This window comes from Mustela nigripes, chromosome 8 (assembly GCF_022355385.1).
Source record: "Mustela nigripes isolate SB6536 chromosome 8, MUSNIG.SB6536, whole genome shotgun sequence".
Taxonomy (NCBI): Eukaryota; Metazoa; Chordata; class Mammalia; order Carnivora; family Mustelidae; genus Mustela; species Mustela nigripes.
In genome coordinates this window covers 27081148-27102468 of record NC_081564.1, presented here as the reverse complement: position 1 = coordinate 27102468, position 21321 = coordinate 27081148, and the positions used below count along the sequence as shown (strand labels likewise).

The following is a 21321-nucleotide window of genomic DNA, read 5'->3' as shown; positions in this document are numbered from 1 at the left end:
TTGATTTCGGCTCAGGTCATGATCTCAGGGTCATGGGATTGAGCCCTGTGCCAGGCTCCATGCTCAGTTGGGAATCTGCCTGGGATTCTCTCCCTCTCCCCCTGCCCCTCCCCTTTGCTCATGCATGTGTTCACTCTCCTTCTGTCTCTCTCAAATAGATAAATCTTTTTTAAAAATTACTAAACTATAGGGGTAGGGTGGCTTTGTCAGTTAGGCATCTGCCTTCAGTTCAGGTCATGATCCCAGAGTCCCAGGATGGAGCCCCATGTCAGGCTCCCTGTTCAGCGGAGGTGTCGTCTTCTCCTTCTTTCTCTGCCCCTCCCCCCCAACTCATGCTTTCTCTCTCACTCTCAAATAACTAAAGTCTTTTAAAAATTTATCAAATTATACAAATAATATATGAATATGTTCAAGTTATGGAAAATTCTGGCTACATGTAAACATACAGGCTAAAATGTGACAAATCCCTTCTTTTGCCCAGAATTAGCCACTATTCTTAGTTCGTTTTCTCAAATAATTATCTGTGCTTTTACACACACTTATATTTACGTACATTATAGAGTTTCTTTTATTTTATAAAAACAAACTACTGAAGGGGCTATTCTAGAGCGTACTTCTCTCCTAACCAGAGGTCTGGGACCCCATCCATAAAGATAGTACCCCATTTACTCTGTTCTTTCTTTCTGGTGGCTATTGGCAGTCTGGGTCTGTGTATTATTCCATAGCATGGGTGCAGCATGTTTTCTGTAGCCATTTTGATGGAATGTTTCAGGTGTTTCTAACTTCTTTGCTCAACAGTGTTGTGGTAGATTTCCTTATACACATGGGAGCTTGCAGTAAACCCAGATTTTTTTGAAAAGATTTTTTATTTATTAGAGAAATCACAAGCAGCAGGGAAGGGTAGAGGGAGAAGCAGGCTCCCTGCTGAGCAAGGAGCGTGATGCAGGACTCGATCCCAGAACCTGGGATCATGACCTGAGCCGAAGGCAGCTGCCTTACGAACTGAGCCACCCAGACACCCCAAATCCAGATGTTTTCTCTGTCTCTGCATCTTGTTGGGAATTAAATCTGTCAGGCCTCAGGCATCACATGTAAGGGTGCTGACTTGGCATGGAGGGGACCTGGGAAAGGGCTTGTTAGTTCCCCTGCCGTCTCCTTGGGGCCTGGGGCCTGAGATAGTTGGATAGTGGCCAGTTGGGGACCAGAGCCCAAGTGGGTGCCATGGGGGCAGCTCCTTCAGCACCTTGGATCCCCAGCCAGAGGGGCAAGTCCTTTGATGTGTGTGGGAGCAGTGGGCCGTAGGAGGGCAGAGGAGGCCCTTGAAGGTAGCATGGGGTCCAGCAGTCAAGAAGGGCACTGTTTCAGGGGTGCCTGGGTCGTTCAGTGGGTTAAACCTCTGCCTTCGGCTCAGGTCATGATATCAGGGTCCTGGGATTGAGCCCCGCATCAGGCTCTCTGCTAAGCAGGGAGCCTGCTCCCCCCCCCCACCCCGCCTGCCTCTCTGCCTACTTGTGGTCTCTGTCTGTCAAATAAATAAATAAATAAATAAACCTTAAAAAAAAAAAAAAAGAAGGTCACTGTTTCAGACCAGCACATGTCCCGTTTCAGCAGGATGTATTGATTCTGACCTGCACCTCAACCATTTTCCCACAGAGAGAAGGTCTGCCTGGTGGATGAGGACTCCCACTCTTCAGCTGGGACACTGCCGGGCCCCGGAGCCTCCCTCCCCTCCTCCTCTGGCCCAGGTCTGACATCCCCACCTTACACAGCTACTCCGATTGACCACGATTACGTCAAATGTAAAAAACCCCACCAGCAGGCGACGCCGGACGGTACAGTCCCTGTTCTCCCTACTGCCAGCCCAGGGCGGCACGCCAATCACGGGGGAGGGTGCTTTGGGTGATGATTCGCTTTGTTTTGGTGAGGGGGGGTGCTGGGTCTGGAGTGACACGGGCAATGTTGCGGCTGTTCATTAACCTCATGGCCTCACGGTGACTCTGTGCTTCCAAAACATGCTCAGGGTCGCCACCTGCCAGCTAGCCCACCTGGGGGCTGGGAAGGGGCAGAGCAGGCTCAGGCATCTCGCCACTCTGAGATTCTGTGGACTAGCTGTCAGGGTCTGCAGTCTGCCTATAGTGGCCTCTGTGCAGTCAGCCCAGTGATGCTGGCGTTGTACCAGCATTATTACAGTGTGTCCTTCTGACCGCCATGGGAAGCTGAGTCTGTCACCCCTGGGAGTCAGACAGTGGGGTGGTGGGAATCAGCTGGGACTGTGAACGAGGCCATCCCACATGGGATAGGGCAGGTGGCGACCTTTGAACCACATTTCTTACTAACATTAGGAGGCTCGCATGCTGACCTCATAGCTTGATTTCTTCATGTTCTCCTCACCTTTAAAGCGCTAAGCTGTGATAAAGTCTTTGCTGGAATGAACCAAATCGGACTGAGAGGGCGTAAAAGTGGCGCCCTGGGGAGGCAGTGACAATGCTGACAGACACGCAGGCCCTCACTCACAAGTCGATTATCACCATCAGGCTGTGGGGAAACAGGCCTTGCTCTGCCCTCCCCAGGGCATGGGACAACCCCTCACCCATCACATGGGTTCCCAGAGCCTGCGGTGTTGTGAGGGAAAGGGGTATGAGAGCAGGGTTAGGGAAGCCCTAAAGGAAGATGGCATGAGGGACCCCCTGGGCGGGGATTTGGTGATCCCCTGAGAGGAGAGGAGACTTGCAGCACCCCGTCCTGGTTCCCCACTTGGCCTGCGGGGAATGTGTGGACAGACAGGTTGTGGAGCTGAGTGCATGCTGCTGCGTGACTGTGTCACCTCCCTGTGCCCCAGAGGCCCAACTCAGCCCTGCACACGTCCTGACACAAGGTCCTTCCCCTTCTTACTTAACCTGAGTTCAACAGGGAAATGTCCCTATTCCCCACCTTTCATCAGTCCACTCTGCAAGTTGGTTTCTGCCAGGTACTCCTGTGAGGATTTCACATCAGCCCAGCTTTCAAGAGAAAGGAATGCCTCCCGTGGCTGTCCAGAGGCCTGTGGCTGGCACCCCTCCCAGCCCTGCAGGTTTGCCTGAGGTTGGGTGGCAGGAACCCCTAGAGCTGAGAGTGGCTCCCCGGGTGTGGGCACACCCCAGAGCAGAGAGGAAGGGAAGCAGGAAGAGGCCATGATGCCGCTCAGGCACTGCTGCCCAGCGGTGTAGCTCCAGGGAGGCAGAGTGTTGGCAGCAGGCATGGGTGTGACCTGTCCTGAGTGCTGACATGATAGTTATTTGCTCTGGAAGTTGCAGAGGGAGCCATACATAGGGGCTCAAATAAAATTTCAGCAGTTGTACATATTTCAGTGATTGTTTAAAAAAAAATTTTTTTTTTCAAAGCAATTTCTGTCAATGATGTGGAACCATGGTCTCCCTTCACCCAGTCCCAGCCCAGTGTACCAGGAAGCTCTGCTTCCATACAGCCTTGGCTGCGGGTGCCTTCAGAACTCCTGCCCTCCTCACCGCAGAAAGAGAGCAGTGTCTGCAACAGGAAAATGTTTGTGCCCTAAAATAGCCATGCTCTGAGAATGTTAAAGTGGCCCTTTCAGCAGTTAGACTAGCTTGTAGGGAAAGGCCCGGGCTCTGGCAGAAGCAGCAGCTTGCTCGTGTCAGGGGATACACTGGTAGCCTCAAGGCCTGCACTGCCCACCTCTGCTCACACCTCCCATGGCCCAGGGCTGGCTAACTAGCCCCAGGAAGAGAACGAGTGGCGTCACACTTCCCATGAACTAAGTCATGGCCACCACTACTGGCATCCCTGCCTTACCACTCCTCCCTGGCTTCCTATTTTTCCCTTCCATCTTGGGACTTGTCAAAAGTCCTGAAATCCGTAATGTTAACACTTCGGACCAAGAAAAGGAAATCGCATAGGGAGTACATTGTGACCCTCAAGGGGCTCCCAGTGATCGCTGTTTACCCATGTTCAAACAGAGCATAATGAGATTTCTTTCTTTTCTTTTCTTTTTTTTTTTTTTTAAAGATTTTATTTATTCATTCGACAGAGAGAGATCACAAGTAGGCAGAGAGACAGACAGAGAGAGAGGAGGGAAGCAGGCCCCCTGCTGAGCAGAGAGCCTGATGCAGGACTCAATCCCAGGACCCTGAGATCATGACCTGAGCCGAAGGCAGTGGCTTAACCCACTGAGCCACCCAGGCGCCCCATAATGAGATTTCTGAACAAATTCTATAACGCCTCCCTGGCATGAAGTATGTGAGCATGTGTGTGAGTAACTGGGTCCTACCATGTAGCAGTGTGTGATTGCTCTGGGCTGGGCTCTAGGAGAGGTGCCTGGGGTCCCATTCTCATAGCAGCCCTACAGGCTTGGCCACATGTCCAGTGTCCTGGAAAGAACCTGAGCTGGGGGCAATTGGGCCCTCATCTACGGCTATCGCCTAGCTGGGGTGGAGCCAGGGGAGAGTTTGGGTCTAAGTCTCTTTCCACCCCAGGCCAGAGAAGGCTAACACTGGGAAGGTCCCGTATTTGCTGACCTGATGGAGACTGGATCTGTGTGCATTTCCTTGCTTTGCTTGTTAGAGGTTTATCAGTAGCAGGGCCCAGGGAGCAGGGTTGTTAACAGAATGCCTTGGTCCATAGCTTCGCCTGGTTCAGCCAGCCTTCAGAATGTGTAACTAGTGGCTCTGCTGGTCTGCCAAGACCCTTGCTATCTGCCTGCCATGCTCCATGTCACCTGACAATCTCGGAGCCACAAAGGGCCTCAGAGAGCAGAGGGCTTGCCCTGTGGTCAGTCTGAGGCAGAGCCTTCTATTGCGTTCTTTAGTGACCCATGGCCAATGGCCATGCCCATTTAGTGCCCATCATACACGCTGGGTGCATGGAACAATCCTGGATCCTGCTGCAGATGCTTGGGGAAGGCAGGTGTGAAGCTGTGAATCAGACAAGGGTCAGGGTGCAACTGAAACCACCCCTGAGAGACCTGGCCTGGTCTTGATGGGTGGGAGGCCTCGCTCAGGATGCAAAGTTGAGCCAAGGTCTAGGGGTGTGTCAGTGTTTACTGTGAAGGGTGGGAAGAGAGAATAAGCCGGGGGTCAGGAGAGTGAGAGCTATGGAGGCTGGCGTTCAGGGTTGCAGGATGCCCATCTGGCCCCACTTAAGGCACGAACAGAGGCTGCGCCAAGCCCCAGGCTGTAGGATGTGGGCCATATTGGGAGCCCAGGGTGCCCAAGCAAGCTCCCATGTGACCATCTGTCTCACCCGCCATGCTGTCACTGTTTGTGTCGTGTCCCATCTGTGCTCATCCGCGCCTGCTCACCCACACTGCCTCCACCAATATTGCCCGTGCTGCCCCTAACCCTGACCACACTCTGTTCTCCAGGCTATGTCTTTCTGCTTGCACTGTCACGGCTCGCTTCAGGGGACAGCACAGACCGCATGCTTAGTCCTCAGTCCGGCTCCCTGCTCCCCCTGTGACCAGGAGCTCCTCCACATCTGCTGGTCCTGTGATTTGGAGAGTGTGTGTTTGATGTGCTTGGCTTCTGCCTACAGCCCATGTTCTCAGTTCTGGCCAGATGCAGTGGTGGCCTCCTCCAACCACATGTCCGCCTGGGAGGCGGCTTAGTCCTGTATTTCCATTGCTTTGCTCTTTCTGGCTTTAAAAAAAGTAACAAAGGCGGTAGACTCTAAGATACCAAGCTATGCTCACAAGGACAAATGTGTAAAAAATGCACATCGTGCACAGTAGCCGAGCTGCTCTGAGGTGGGCCCTGTGTGTACAGTGCACGGTGTCCAGGCTCGGGCAGTGAGCTGCACATGTCATCAGTCCTCGCCAGCCTCCCTTCCCAGGGTGAGGGAGAAGTCAGCTCCTCGCCCTGGGAGGCAAGCTCACGGGAGGCAAGCTATATGCCTCGAGCAGACGTCTTCAGCATGGGAGAGGCTTGTAGGGAAGCCTACGAGGGCCTGCATGTGCCTGTGCAGGGTGAGAACTGGGTGCTGGGTCAGGGAGGGATGCTGTCAGAGGGCAGAGCCAGTCACTTTCCTTCTCTTCTCCATTCTTACCTTCTAAGAAACCTCTCCAGGCTGAAGCTGCTCATGGCATATGTTGAGTGCCTGCTGCGTGCTGGGCATGGAACAGGGCTCCATGCGGAAAACCAGGAGGAGGGCACCCTGATCCCTGCTATCTGGTTGGATCTTTGTGTTCCTAGGTGGTGTCCTAGGCCATTGGTGTTCTGGGCCAAGAGGAGTGCCAAGAGGTGGTGTCCTGGGCCAAGAGGAGTGCCATGAGCTGGCTGGGAGGCATAGTTGGTTGGGAGGACTTCCTGGAGGAGGTAGCCCTCCAGAGAGGTCTACAGGGCCGTTTCAGGTGAGGGTCAGTGGGAGCAAAGACATGGACATCGGAGAGTCCCACCATGTTTGGATACTGAGGTGATTGAGGGTGGGAGGAAGAGAGACCTTGCAGGGAGAGAGCTTGGGAAACCAGCTGGGTCTGAGATAGGGGAACAAGAACTCTTGCTCTAGGCACAGTGTGACAGAGTGATGCATGGTGAGGGTCACACAGTGAAGTGAGCAGGGCACATGAGGCCAAGTCTTCTCCCAGCTCTGAGCATCCAGGGCCCAGAGGGCTGGTGCTGCTATCTAAGCACTGGCCACAGTGATACTCTCGTGCCCACCTGCTGCCTCTTTGTGTCTGCCTCTTTTTCAGGGGTCCTAGTTTATCTAGTATCTCTCTTCTCTTGGGTGTCTGTCCAGGCTTCTTGGCCTGCCAGAGGGCGCCCCTCCTATACAGCTAGGCTAGCTTCCAGCGGATGTGTTCTTTCCTGGTGGTCATCAGGAAGGGACCCACTGGGGCAGAGTTAATCCAATTGAGAGATTTGTCAAAATATTGATTGTACCCGTTTACTATTCTTAGAAACCTGTTGTTTTCTTTCTTTCTTTCTTTCTTTCTTTCTTTCTTTCTTTAAGATTTTATTTATTTATTTGACAGATCATACGCAGGCAGAGAGGCAGGCAGAGAGAGAGGAGGAAGCAGGCTCCCTGCTGAGCAGAGAGTCCGATGCGGGGCTTGCCCAGGACCCTGAGATCATGACCTGAGCCGAAGGCAGAGGCTTTAACCCACTGAGCCACTCAGGTGCCCTGAAACCTGTTGCTCTCTACTTGGCAGAGCATTTGTGATCTTTTCGGAGTTCACTAATCAGAGTTCGTGCAGATTTCAATGGTACAACCATACCTTTTCCCTCAAACTTTCATTGAACTGAGCTGATGAAATAAATGATTATAAGCTGTTTCTAGTCTTTACTGCTGGAGCAGCTGGAGAGAATGTACTAGGAAACTTGTGTCTTACAAGCAAAGAGCTCTTAGGTTGGGCTGGAAATCCTGAGAATGTTCAAGGGATTTGAACTGAGTCAAATATGAACCCAAAAATCCTCAGAATACAGTCTGCTCTCACACTCAATGGAATGAACAGCCTTTCTGTCACCAAGCCAGATCCCTTTCCCTCTGTGTCCCCAGGTGCCATTCCTTTCCTCTTGGCCCTGCAGGTCCCACCTCCGAAGTGGAAGTTGGCTGGCAGATGGACATTCCTCTAAGGATTCCAGGGAGGGGCAGGGGTGGCCCAGGGGCAGAGACATGAAACATTCTAGTGATTAGCAATAAGAGAATGACATATTTATAATTCTGCCACAAATATTAATTTAGTATGAACAGGTTTTGTGTGGGCAGACTTTTAAAAGAATATTCTGAGGAAGAGCAGAGATAGCCTGTCCAGCCTGTCCACTAGTGTGTCTTCTCTCCTTTTGATCTCTGGGCAGCTACTTGAAGAAATCAGGATCTTGGGCTGTGGGCAGTCCCTAGGGTCCCCTTTTAGGTCCAGGCTTCCCTGAAAGACCCTCTCCGCCCAGTCCTATGGGAAGTCTGCCTCTTTAGCTGAGTTGGGCTCTCCTATGCAAAAGAGCTTTCCATTGGTCTCCTGCTCTGCCTCAGGACCAGGAGGCCAGGAGAATCCCCAGCCCAGGCCAGTCTGTGGGACCTGCAGGTGGTGGCAGAGGCGGAAAGGCAGCCAGTTCTGCCTGCCTCTGCCCTCTGCTGCTGGCTCTGCTTCAGCATGCAGGTGAGAGGAGGGAGGGCCGCTGCCTCCCAGCTTAGTAGCCTTTGCCTGCCGAGCCCTGGCAGACCCATCTGGTTATTCTCTGAGCATTAGCACAGGCCAGTACCCTGGGGTGTCCTGCGGTGCCTGGAGGGTGTGGAGGAAGCACCCCAGGCTGTTAGTGCACAGTTACAGAAAGCCCTCGGTCAGATCATTTGGACCCTTGGTCCACCATGTCCCAGATAAGGAATGTGATATCCATAGACTGCTTTAAGGAAAAGGTGGGACTATAGCCAGCCCTGAAGGGAAGCTATGTTCCCTTTAAGCCAGAACTGCCCCCCGCCAGACACATTTGGGCTCCGCTTGTCCCTTTATCAGGGCACAGTGCTAGTGTCCATGCTGTGCATGGTTCTGCTTGGGCCTGTGCTGAATTTGGCTGGCCATGCGTCAGACAGGACAAGCTCAGGGTCTTTTGGGTCTTGCCCAGAGGTATCTTCTGCCCAGTGACAGAATCATTGTCTAAGAGCTTTTCATTCCTCTCCTTCACCCCAGTGATGTAAAAGAAATGAACTTAGTTTTCTTTTAATCTGACTTGCTTCTTGGTGTGAGACCTTGGTGCTTCCTAGTATTCAAAATCAGGATGATTTTAAATAGCTTTGTGCCAACCCTCTCCGAAAGGATTGGAGAAAAACTTCACCCCGGGCTCTCATTTGCAGTGATGTGCTTATCTGTTTCCCAGACACACAGCCCTCTCAGGGGTGGGCAGGAACCTTGGCATGCACCTTTACTTGCTTTACAGGCCTGGTAAGGAGGAGGTCCCAGCTCTAGCCAGGGCACCTCAGTGTGCAGAACTCCCATCTCTCCTGCTCTGATCCCACAGCCTGCCTGCAGGGGGTGCCAGTTGACTGTGGTGTGGGGTGGGGGAGTGTGGGCAGTGTTGGAGCTTCCAGATCCCTGTCACTTCCCTCCAGCATCAGCCTTCCTCAGGGCTCCGTAGGTGTTCTCTGGTCACCTGCAGGATGAGGGCTTATCTAGAATCACCACGGTGCCCCCCCAGGGCTGATGTTGGGTTTTGCTCTCCGCCCTTTGAGAGGGTGGGCTGTTCTGGGTTCTCTTGTGAATGAGAGGCTCAAAACGGGAGGCCTGGTCGCAGTCTCTTAGCCTATACGTGTCCTGCTCCCTGGCTGTGGCTGTTGTTTTTAAAGTCTCAGCAGAGGCCCCACCTGCTGATTTTTGTCCCCAGGGGAGCAGACCCCCCTGCAGCCCAGTGCTGCCCTGTATTGCCCACGCCATTCTTAGTGCAGTCTGCTGCTTTCCCTGCTCGCTCAGGTGCAGTAGAGGTTCCCTCCGTAGGCAGCATCAAGAGGGTATTAGCATGTTGGGAGTAAATATCTGCTTGCTTAAGCCAATCCATGGTTTTTATAATAATCACAACTGGGATTCCAGCAAATTAGTGATTCTTTAGGCTCAAAGCCCAACAGCTTGTGAATACATGAGCTCATCAGGCAGTCTGCCAGTTCTCATGAGATCCTCTGGCTAGGCGCGCTTCCCAGACGCTTGCTGCATGACGTGCTGCTCAGCCGTACAGTGACTATAGCTGCTCTGGATGCTGGCGAAAAGTGCTGGCCCTGGCCTTTCAGAAGGACTTCTTCACTGCAGGAGTGTGGCCTGCCATCTTGTCCGGGCCATCGGTGTTCTCTTTGTCAGGGCCAGAGTAAGCGCTGCAGGGCGAGGTGGGTCACTGGGCTCTCAGGCCTGCACTCCAGGCTAGAGGCCAGGCCCCTGTGGGGATCCCATTTATGTGTTGGGGACAGAGCAGGGAAAGCAGTGGTTAATATGTTGGGAGACCTGGAGCAGCCCACGTCGCAGATCTGGGATTGGAATGTGGGTGTGAGTCTCCTGAGTCCTGAGCTCCTGTGGTGACCCTATGTGGCCTCTGGAGCCAACGCTCTCCTTTCCACAGAGACAGCAAATGGGCTGCCCCTGCCATTTCTCTGGGAGAAGTGATCCCCTCACACTTGGGACTTGTGTTTGGGACTTCTTGTGAGGGCTGCAGGCCTTCCAGGAATCCCCATTCAGTGCTCACAGAGCCTTGGGGTCTGGCCTTGCCGGTCAGGGAAGAGCTCCTCACTGAGTGTGAGACAGAGGGGGCCAGCCAAGTCCCTGCTCCCCTGTTAGTGAGACACAGAGCTTCTGTGTTGGCTGCTGAAGGGTCTCAGATATACTTCTTGTCCCAGTTTCTGTCATTCCACCAGCCAAGCTGATACTGATACCCACCAGTTTCTGGGCAGTAGACATTCCAAAGGCAGCTAAGGAGGAAGGGCTATGGCAGGCTCTGTGAGGCTGTCTGAGAGGTCGCTGTCTCCAAGTCCTGGTCTATGATTAGACCTGCATGAAGATAGTGGAGCGGCAGAGCTGCCTTTGGAAGCACAGGCCTAATTCTGTGTTTCTTTGCACAGGCAGGACCACTTGGATGACCCTGTCAGGTCAGTGTGTAAGAAGTGATTGCACCCCATCCACATGATGCTGCCCAGGCGTGATCATAAGCAGAATCCTTTGCCCATTCAGAACGAAATCTCTAATGTCAAATTTGAGACATTACTTGGAAAAATCAGTCCAGTTTTTCTGGAATAATACTGATAATCGAGGTGATGTTTTTATCAACACTTATAGTATATCAGGCCCTGTTTCAAGCACTTTACATGTATTAACGTATTTAATCTTCCTAACAATTCTGGGAAGTGGGCATTTATATGTATCACAGTTTGACACAGGAGGAAACAAAAATGTAAAGCAATTAGGGCAATTGCATAGGCTCTCCAACCTAGTAAGTGACTGAGCAGGATTTAAACTGAGGCAGCCTGGATCTCCCAGAGTCCAGGCCTTTGTTTTTGTTGAAACAACTTTACATTTTGTTGCAAGTTTTTTGCCCACCAGGCTGCTCACTTCTGCCCTCCTAGGGGGCCCCCAGTATTTGAGTTAGTTGAGCAAAGGATTGGAGAGTCCTGGGGGCCATGTCTGTCTCTCTCCCTGTGTCCCCAGATGCTGCTGTACCATTGACCTCTCTGAGGGGATATGTAGTTGCAGCTCATAGGTGGTCAGGGGCTGGCATGAGAGGGACTTGAACTTGGCTCTCTTGATTCCCATTTCATTGAGCTTCCTCTTTCAGATATACAAAGGTGGAGACAATGTTTTATTTTTTAAGGTTGTACTTGTCTTTTGTTATTGGTTTGGTATTTATATCTCTTTAAAAATGTGACTGCCTTAGGCTTAACACAATACACGTTTATTTATTTTTTTTTAATATTTTATTTGTTTATTTGACAGAGATCTCAAGTAGGCAGAGAGGCAGGCAGAGAGAGGAAGGGAAGCAGGCTCCCTGCTGAGCAGAGAGCCCGATGCAGGGCTCGATTTCAGGATCCTGGGATCATGACCTGAGCCGAAGGCAGAGGCTTTAACCCACTGAGCCACCCAGGCGCCCCCAGAATACATGTTTAAATTATCATAGTTCACCTTCAATTGATATTATCCTGCTCATCAGCCGTGAAGGAAACGCCCATTTCTTCTACCCTTGTTTTCATTCCTTTTACTTTTACATAAACTATAAACTCACAAGAGGCTGCTACTAGTTTTGCTTTAGGCAGCAGACAGGAATACTTTAGAGGAACTACACATAAGGAAAAAGAATGTCTTTTCTATTATTACTTTAACCATTTCTGAGGAACTTCATTTCTTCACGTAGATCCAGTTTCTGTCTGGTTTTAATTCATTCTACCTGAAGAACTTTAACATTCCTTGTAACTCAGATTTCATGGGAGGGATTCCTCTCAGCTTTTGATTGTCTGAAAAAGCCTTTGTTTCTCCTGCATTTTTGAGAGATATTTTCACTGGATATAGAATTTGGGTTGAACTTTTTTTTTAAACTTAAGTCATCGCCACACCCCTTGTGGGGCTTGAACTCACAAGCCTGAGACCAAGAGTCACATGCTTTTCTGAGTGAGCCAGCCGGGTGACCCTGGGATTGACATTTTTTTTTCTTTCAGCATTTTATTTTATTTAAAAAAAAAATTTTTTTTAAGTTTTTTATGGCTTTTATTGAACAGAAATCACAAGTAGACAGAGAAGCAGGCAGAGAGAGAGGAGGAAGCAGGCTCCCTGCTGAGCAGAGAGCCTGATGCGGGGCTGGATCCCAGGACCCCGGGATCATGACCTGAGCCAAAGCAGAGGCTTAACCCACTGAGCCACCCAGGTGCCCCTGTTGTTGCTGGTTTTGTTTGTTTGTTTTTTGGTTATTGTGGAAGAGTCTTTGCCCTGCTTGGTGTTCTCTGAGATTCCTAGTGATTTGATGTCTTCCATTATTTTTAGAACATTCTGAGTCATTATCTCTTTAAATATTTCTTCAGACATGTGTTCATCTCATTTCCCTCCAAGCTTCTAATTAGTATGTTTGATCATTTGGGTGCTCTTGGGTGCTCTGTTCTGATATCCCCCGCACTCTCCTTCTCTCAGTTTATGTGATTTCGACTGACCTATCTTCAAGTTTTGGTTATTTTTCCCTCAACTGTGTCAGGTGTGATGAGAAGCTTGACAGAGGCACTCTTTGTCTTTGCTATTGTATCTTTTATTTCCAGCATCTTTTTTGGACTTGTGCTCATAGTTTCCATCTCACTCCTCAAACTCCCCCTCTGTTCATGCATGTGTCTGCCTTTTCTACCATAGCCTTTAACATATTGATCACATCTATATATCATATTATTCTTATTTATTTTTTTAAGTGTATTTATTTAGTAATCTCTACCCAATGTGGGCTTGAACTCCCCCAGAATCAAGAGTCACATGTTCTTCCAACTGAGACAGCCAGGTGACCCTGATCTTAGTTTTAAATTTCCCATCAGGTAGTTCCCACATCTGGGTCATTTCTGAGCCTAGTTCTGTTGATTATTTTCTCTCTTGACAGTGTTCGTGTGCGCGCGCACCTCATTTTTATATTGAGTATCAGATATTATGTGTAGGATGGAAGAAACTGAAATAAGTCATATTGTGCCTGGAATGGGCTTTTCTCTCCTGTTTCTAAGCTGTTACGAGGGGAAGTTAAGCTAGTCCGATGTTGAGCTGGGGTGGGGTTTTGTTGTTGCCATGGTTACCTTCAGTGTACCACTGGTTTCAAATTCCTATGATCTTACCTTATGCTTGTAGCAGGGCTGATTTGCCAGAACCTTTTCTCAGTGTTCCATCCTTACCTTCAGCCTTAGGCTTTTTGTGTACACCTCAGGGAGGGTCACTCTCCGTGATCTTGCCCCTTTTCCTGTGGTAGGCTGCTTTGTGTGTTACTTGTGCTTGCTAGCCTGGGGAAGGGGCAGGTCTGGTTATCTGTTGTCTCTGCCCAGCCTCAGACTGTGTCTCTGCATCTCAGGAGTGGGGCTTTTCTTCCCCTAGTGGCAGGAGACTTCAAATATTTGGGCCCTAAATGGTTTCCTGCCACTCCTTGCAGAGGTATTTCTTTTCCCTTTTCACGGCTGTACTAGGTCACCTGTACCCTGAAGGCAACAAGATTTGCTGTCTCTCCCCATCTGGCTTAAGGCTTTTGCTCCCCAGGACCAAAATGTCCCATCAGTGGTTCCTGCCTTTCCTATAGCAGCAAACAGGCCTCCTCTCCAGGCCTGCACCACTGGAAGGTTTCCTTCAGTCGCTCTTCCTACACTGCCCCTGGTCTTTCTCATGAGCACAAGTAGAGGTTCAAGGAGAGGAGCTAACATGCGGGTAGCAACCTCCCTTGTGTCTATGTCTCCCAGGGACCTCCATTCTCACACTAGACTGCACTTGGCCTATAGCAACCGGATAAAAATGTCTGCAGGACTCTCACCAGCTTCAGTTGTTTATGCCTGTTGTCTCTGTGTGGTAGAAACACTAGAGAATGTGTACTACTGTGCATCTCCTTCCAACTCCTCCTTCAGCAAGATCATGTTGGCTGGTAGCCTGAAATTGGCCATGGTGTGGGTATTTACACCACAGAAATCAGTAAATGCAACAAACATGGGCTTACCCCGTACCCTGAGAGCCAGTTGTTAACCATTTATCAGAACACCACCATTTGGGGAAACCCTATAAGGTTGACCGTGGAGATTGGTGCCTTTGATGAGTGGTTTAGTGGCCTCCAGTATGAGTTGGGCTCAGCAGGGTTATGGTGGCTGTTCTCAGGCCATCTCCTTTGCAGGACAGTCACCAGAACACTCACCCTGGGGAGGCCGCTCCATGTTGGAGCTGGTGTAGATTCATGCTGTCGCCCTCTCTCCCTCCTTTTCCCCTCAGAGCGCAGCCAGGACAGCACGGCCGTGGCACTCTCAGACTCCAGTTCGACACAGGACTTCTTTAATGAGCCTGCCAGCTCGTTGGAGAGCTCCCGGAAGCTCTACGTGGAGAAGAAGCTGCCTGTTCCCAGTTCCCAAGCAGGACCGACTGGTAAAGACCTTCAGGGGGCCACAGAGGAACGAGGTATGAAGACCTAGCTCTGTGGATTAGAACTGCTTTGGTGACCTGTGGCAATCTGGGCAGTCTAAAGAGCATGGGCCCCTGAGTGGCCTAGGCTCAGTCTGGCTCCTGTCCTCACTCTTCCGCCTGCTGCTCTGGGACCTCAGCTGGGCAAGTTACATACGTCTCTGGGCTTCTGCTCCCTGTAGGGTGGGAGTGATCCTAAGGCCCATTCCAGGGGTTGTGAGGATGAAATGAGGGAGCTCAGGAAGGAGCTCCCACGGTGCCTGGAGTATAGTGTGCACTCGGTAACACATGTCGTTGTTGTGACCCCTGTGGCCCAATGTGGGAAAGCCACTTTCGTAACATGAGTGCCCGAATTTTTTTCTTGCTACATAGTTGCTAAAAAAGTCTTTGGATCCTAAATGTCACCAGTGTGTTTTCTTTTTAGTCTGAGTCACATCAGGCCTTTAGGAAAAAGTGCCCCCTTTTTTGGGCAGGGGGCCGTGATCCAACCCCAGGGCACTCCCAGCTCTCATGGGTCCCCCAGGCTCCCTTTGTGGAAACCAGTGGCCAGCTCGTGGGAGAACATGGGCAGGCTGTGTGTCCACGGCGCCACTCTGGGGCTTTTGAGAGCTCTCCCACCCTGGCCAGGGCTTGCCAAACAACAACAACAGCAGCAGCAACCACCCAGACCCATGCTCAGTGGCCCTGTGCCAGGCCCTATTTGAACTCCTTTTGTCCTCCCAGCCACCCTAGGAAACAGTCCTGTGGCTCTTCCCACGTTATAGGTGAGGAACCTGAGATTCCAAGAGGGTGGGGAATTTGCCCACGGTTAGTCTGCACACTTAACCTTGGCCCATTCTTCTGCTCTGGGTGGGCTGGGAGGGGCAGCTAGGGTTGGTGATGACCCCCCTAAGATGTGTCTGCACAGGCCCTGGCTGGGAGAATCAAGGCTCAGCCTTGATATGTAGATGCAGCCAGAGACCTTCATGCTCTTCACCTGCCTCCCTGGCTGGCCTTAGCAGATGGTAAGGCTGCATGCCCTGTAGGCTGGCAGAGTTGCCCCCATTAGGGGCAGGGAGGAGGACATGGAAGGTGAGGCCAGTGCCTCACTTTCTCACTAGATGCTTGTTATACTGTCCCAAACCGATGTTGACATTCTGCAACTGACATAAACACACCCCAAGGAGTTTAGAAGGGGAAGGAGAAAGTTACCAATAGGGCTGTGCTCTAATACAGCAAGTCTCGTTCATGTCCAGGTGGGGCCCGTTGTCTGTGTTCGTCAAGCACAGTGATCTGCTATGGGTGCTGTTGTATTATCACAGGCCTCTCTCCACTGTGCTTGGAGAAGTAGGGGATGGAGGCTGGGGTGCTGAGCCAAGAGAGGGTCAGGTATAGTCTGGCCTGGGCTAGGCTTTCTAGACACACGGGGGCATCCTACCCCTGCCCTCCTTCCATTCTGAGCCAATGGTTTAAGCAGACAGTGGAGGGATTTGCCACTGATAAAGAAAGTTTGAGCAGAACCAGTCACCGCAGTAGCTGGTAGGCTTGAAGGGAAGCATTTTACTTCTATGGATGCAGCTCTCTGCTCTAAGCCCAGCTTTTCCCTGTAACCACAGTGAAGTTGGTGAGCTTTCTGTCAGGAGAGTAGGTGCAGCAGGGAATGTGCTCTAAGCCTACACCAGGCATACAGCATAGGGAGCAGTGTGCATTTTTAGGCCTGGCTCTGGCCAGTGGTGGTCTCTGAACCCCCTCCTCCGGGCTCCCGGCAGTCAGGAACCTGGCCACCAGGGCTGCTGCAGCTTTTGGCCCCCTGTGGGAAACCAGGATATGGTTTGGGCCAGGGCTAGGTGTGTGCCCCTACTGTGCTCCACACCCCAGCCCTTCGGGTACACCCTCGTGGGCGGCCCTGCCACCAGCCTGCTGCTTCTGTCTTGGTCAGTGGCACAGGGCTCACTCACAGATTTCATGGGCATTGTTGAGCAGCAGGATGTAATGGAACCCAAGTTTGTGCCAGGCCCCAGGTGCCAAGAGGAAGTCAGGTCGGCTCTGACAACCGCATCCTTTCAGATGCCCTGCCTCTCACGGCATCCAGTGGGCACCAGCTCCTGAGGACTCGCCTCTCCTCTTTACTTCTCCACTTTGGTTTGTGACAGGATGCTTCCAGGAAGGAGGTTTCTCCACAGGTGACTGTTCAGACTGTACAGCTCTCCTTCTTAGGAGACAGAGCTTCAAAAAAATGTATAACGTGAATGTAGCAACCGTAAAGGTTTATTGTTTTTAATGGAGGAAAAAGCTGCTCAAATTTCACTACCCAAACACAAGGGCACTCTGTTATATTACTCCAAGGACAGCAGAGTTTGTCAACAGCTTGTGGTTCGGACAGTGGACACGGGTGCCCAGCTTGGGCCCACCCTGCCACCTGGGCCCAGAGCAGGATAGGGGTCGAGGATGCTGAGACAGCTACTAGGCAGCTCGTTCGGGGACTGCCATCCTATGGCTGTGCCTGCCCCTTGTTGGTCAGGAAGAGGCCTGATGACCATGCCTGAGTGCCACGTTCAAGACAGGTGCGGGGGTGGTGGCCAGAGTGGGAGGGGGCCTGGTGTGTGCACTGTGGGTACTCTAAGCCAGTCCTCCTTGCCAGCAGTGGGCACCAGGGTGGCCAGAACATTGCTTTTATCTGTAGGAGGAAGTCTTCTTGCTTTCATGCTGCCAGGGTTAGGACTGGACTTCCTGGCTGGGAAGCACTGTGTGGGCTTATTGACATCTCTGACCCCCTTCCTTCCACTAACGTGGACTGTGAGGCTCATTTAGCCATAAGAGGGGACACTGCAGGTGAGAATTGTCACCCATGTCTCCAGGGCTTCTTCAGGTCACCTGGATCCCAAGCAGCTAGGTTTTTCGCTCATTCTGGCATTGCGGTTTTTTCCTCTCTCTTCATAGGTCTTCACACATGCCATCTGAGCTCTCTTTGGATTAATTCTTGATCCTCTGCTCACTTTCCTTAAGAAAGTGTGTCTTTGTGTGTGAGCACACGCTTTGCATCTTACTTGAATCCCAGGGAGGCCTGAGTCTTTGTCCTGTTTCCCTATCTCCCTTGTGTCTAGAACAGGGCTGGGCCCAGACTGGTTGTTCAGAACGTGTTTGTTGAGCAATATTTGAAATGCATCCCTTGAATTGAACACTGGAAATTGGGCATATTTGTGAGTAAGACACCAGCCCTGGGCATATTTGTGAGTAAGACACCAGCCCTGGGCATATTTGTGAGTAAGACACCAGCCCTGAGCAGACTCCTGGTTGCTGTCATCGAGCTCTCAGTGGGTGCCTGTGGGACCTTCGTGGTTTCCTGAGCTCCCCGAAAGGAGAGCATAGTGTCGAGATCAGATGTGACCTGCTTTCCCATCATTCAGTCAGCTTTAAACTAGAGCCTTTGCTAGGCTCTAGGTGATGGGGGAGGGGGAGGCATCCGTGCATAAATGCAGTGGGATGGATGGTATCAAAAAGGTGGGTGCACAAAGCTCTCCGCAAACTCCACCCTGGGGCCAGGGAGGCTTGCAGGAGGAGGTCACAGCAAGTGCAGTCCTGAACATGAGAGCAGTGGGCGAGGCAGGGTAGGGAGTACAGACGGAATGTCCAGAAGGAGCAGCAGCGGAGAGGTGGGAATAAGGAGCAAGGTTCCCCCAGTGGTTGGTCTCAAGGTGTGAGGCCAGGAGGGGAGCTAGGAGGAATGGCAGTACTGGTGGGAGGTGGTATTGTGTGCTGTGCTGAGCAGCTTGGCTCTGTCTTGGTCAGATTCTTTTCTTGGCAGAAAGAGCTTTATGTGCACCTGAGGTCTGCATGGTTTTGCTTAGGGGAACTCGGGACCCTAGTCCCTGACCACTCTGCTGTGCCGCAGCTGGCCCTAGCCTTCTGGCTGTCACTATAGTTGGGAAAGGGTCATCAGGCTAAGGTCAGGAAGGGGCTCAGCCTGTTCTGGCAGACAGGCTTCAGAGTGATGCCAGGCTGCTTCTCTGGCCTCCACGCAGGCCTTACAGACTCCTGGGTGCCCAAAGAGCCACCTTACTCCTGCTGCTTGCCCCTACCCTCTTCCTTCCATCCCTCCCTCCTGGTCCACCAATCTTCTGCAGCCCCTGCCCCCCCCCCCCCACTTGGGCTCTACTGCGAGTAAGCTCTTGGTTCATGCACAGTAGTAGCAGCAGCCCTGGAGAAGGATGTCGGGTAGGCTGTGGGCTGAGGTGCTGAGTGGCGGAGCAGGTGTAGTCCTTTGTGCACCTTTCCTGAGTGTTTCATTCCATGGTGGCAGTGGCCACACCTTCCTTCTGTGGGCAGCTTCCCTGTGCACCTGCACAGGCCTCAGAGGCGGGACAGCCTTGTGCTGCCATTCAGAGGGAGACCCAGAGCCCTGCTTGCAACCCCTGCTCTCTGCAGCCTTGGGGCCCCTCTGCTGTGTGCCAGCCGGGACATCCTGTTTCACAGAGGAGGAGGCTGGGAGGCTGTGGAGGACTCCGCTGGCAGGGGCAGAGCCAACACCAGGCCCCATGCCTCTTACTGCTGGGTCTGTTGAGTCCCTCACCTGTCTAGCAAGGGCACAGGCCTAGTGAGTCACCTCACTAAGGCACCTTTTTTGCTGGACCACTACCGAGGTGACTTTCTTTCTTTCTTTTTTTTTTAAAACTGAGGTGACTTTCTTTATCTTCTCACCCACAGGGAAAACTGAGGAGTCCTTGGAGAGCACAGAAGGCTTCCGGGTCACAGAGCAAGGCAGCCAGAAGCCTGCTGCGGACCCCCCAGCCTCTGCCTGCATTGCTCTCAAACCCGCAGCATCTGCACCTGCCCTGTGGGACGGGAAGAAGAGAGCTGACCCCCCAGGGGAGCCAGCAGCCTTTCCCCAGGGGCTGCCGGCTGGGGCAGAGGAGCAGCGCCAGTTCCTTACGGAGCAGTGCATCGCCTCCTTCCGCCTGTGCCTCAGCCGCTTCCCCCAGCACTATAAGAGCCTCTATCGACTGGCCTTCCTCTACACCTACAGCAAGACCCACCGGGTGAGTGAGCTGCTGGCCCACTTGGGGCAGGAGAGGGCTTTGATATTCCATGGGCCCATGAGCATCTGAGTGTTGGTAGAGCTGCTCAGGATCTTTGTAGAGGAGCATGGAAGGGATGGGACAGGAGAGATGTAGGGGGTGGGTCCATCCAAGAGTGCTCCAGCTTTCTGGGTGAGAGCTGGTGAGGACTGTGGGTTGCAGCAGGGAATCATGGGAGGAGTGGGTCTGAGGATCCCGAAGCAGAATCTCAGGCTCAGGTACTGGCTGCAGGCTGAAGGCTGAGCTGTTGTCTGTGCGGGCTGGTGTAGTGACTCTCATTCAATGTGGCCCCATGTGCACATCCCCCAGATGCCCTACAGAGGCACCCCCTCCTCTGTCCCAGGTCTCTGATGCAGTCTCCGTCTCCTCCAGACACATCTTGTGGTGAGGCCTCCATACCATCATCCTGCCCCTGGGCTTGCCTCCCCAGTGCAGCTGCCAGAACCATCTTCACAGCCTCTGCTGCATGGGGGTTGGGTGCTGACAGCCTCCTCCAGCTCTTTTTGGAAAGCAGATGATGTAGCAATTCTTTAACAGCTGTGCCCCAGGCTTCAGCACTCTTAGGGGCTTCCCGGCCAGACTGCTTCTGCTGGCATGTCGCATCTGTGCAGGGAATGTGGCACTTGTGCTCTTCTCCTTCCTCATGCACCTGGGAGGCACTGGAGAAAGTGTCTTGGTCACAGCATCTGCCCCCACTGAGCTCCATTCTAGGGGACAGGCGGATTTTAAAATATGCAAACAAGCAAATAAAGCTAGTCCCGTTGTGACACATGCTACGGAGAAGATAATGGGGGACATACAGGGGTGGGGGTGCTGCTGCAGCGCCATGAAGGCACCCATGAAGCTGAGACCTGTAGGGTAGCCATGGGCAGAGTAGGGGACAGTGGGCAGGTTGGAGTACAGGCAGAGAGTCCCAATCAGGCAAATTGTCTGGGCATGTGGCAGTGTTGGGTAAGCCAAACTGGTGTGGGTGAGGGCCAGAGAGGGCCAGGGTGTTGGGGTTAAGCAGGGGCAGCCCTTGGAGTCTGGCTGTAGTCTGTAATTTTGTGTGGCTCCCCTACTCAGTAAGGTCCAGGCTCAGAAACTTCTTCCTCCCAGAGACGACTCCCCCCCCGCCACCGCCTCCCCATCAGCCTCTGTGAGACCTCTGAAGAGCCAGGAAGGGCAGTTGGCTGGAGGGATGGATGCTGGCTTGGCACCAGTTACATGACAGGAAGTTGTTACTTGACCAAATTCTATTTGGGGACTAGGCACAGGTAAGTACTGTCATAGTCGTGCCTGCGCAAAGTTCTCACGTGACTTGGTTGGTTTCTGTCAGAGCAGAGCAGGGGAAGCTGGTATTGGTGGGCCTGGGGAAGGATAGGATGTCTGCCTCAGGGCATCTGGCTCTCCTGGCTGCCACTGAACCGTCTGAGCCTAGTTCCCTCGCTGGCCAGCCTGCATTTTGTGGTGGACCTTAACCTCTGGTGCCCTGGGCCTTCGGAATCCAAGTAGACCTGTGTTTTAATAAAACCCTCTCTGCAGCAGTCTTCAGGGACTAATGGCCGCTGCTGCCCCTGCCCCCCACCATGTTCCAGTACTGCTTTGGGAACTTTCCTTCTTCTTTCTTTGAGAGGAGCAGAGCCCCATTTAGGAAGGGACACTAGCATCCATCATCGGGATCTCTGCCGCCTTGGGTATCCCTCTCTTCAGATG

At 52.3% G+C, this 21321-nt stretch overlaps 1 protein-coding gene across 3 annotated transcripts in view; it reads left to right on the top strand.

Annotated features, from left to right (window-relative positions):
- Window positions 1-21321, top strand: part of CABIN1 (calcineurin binding protein 1) — a 148710-nt gene that overhangs the window by 68774 nt on the left and 58615 nt on the right. For 2 of the 3 annotated variants that reach the window (XM_059408952.1, XM_059408954.1), the window contains 3 exons: window positions 1654-1832; window positions 14387-14569; window positions 19256-19587. In XM_059408952.1, coding sequence (XP_059264935.1) covers window positions 1654-1832; window positions 14387-14569; window positions 19256-19587 — 694 coding nt within the window. The remainder of the gene's footprint in view (window positions 1-1653; window positions 1833-14386; window positions 14570-19255; window positions 19588-21321) is intronic. The other variant, XM_059408953.1, reaches the window with a different exon arrangement.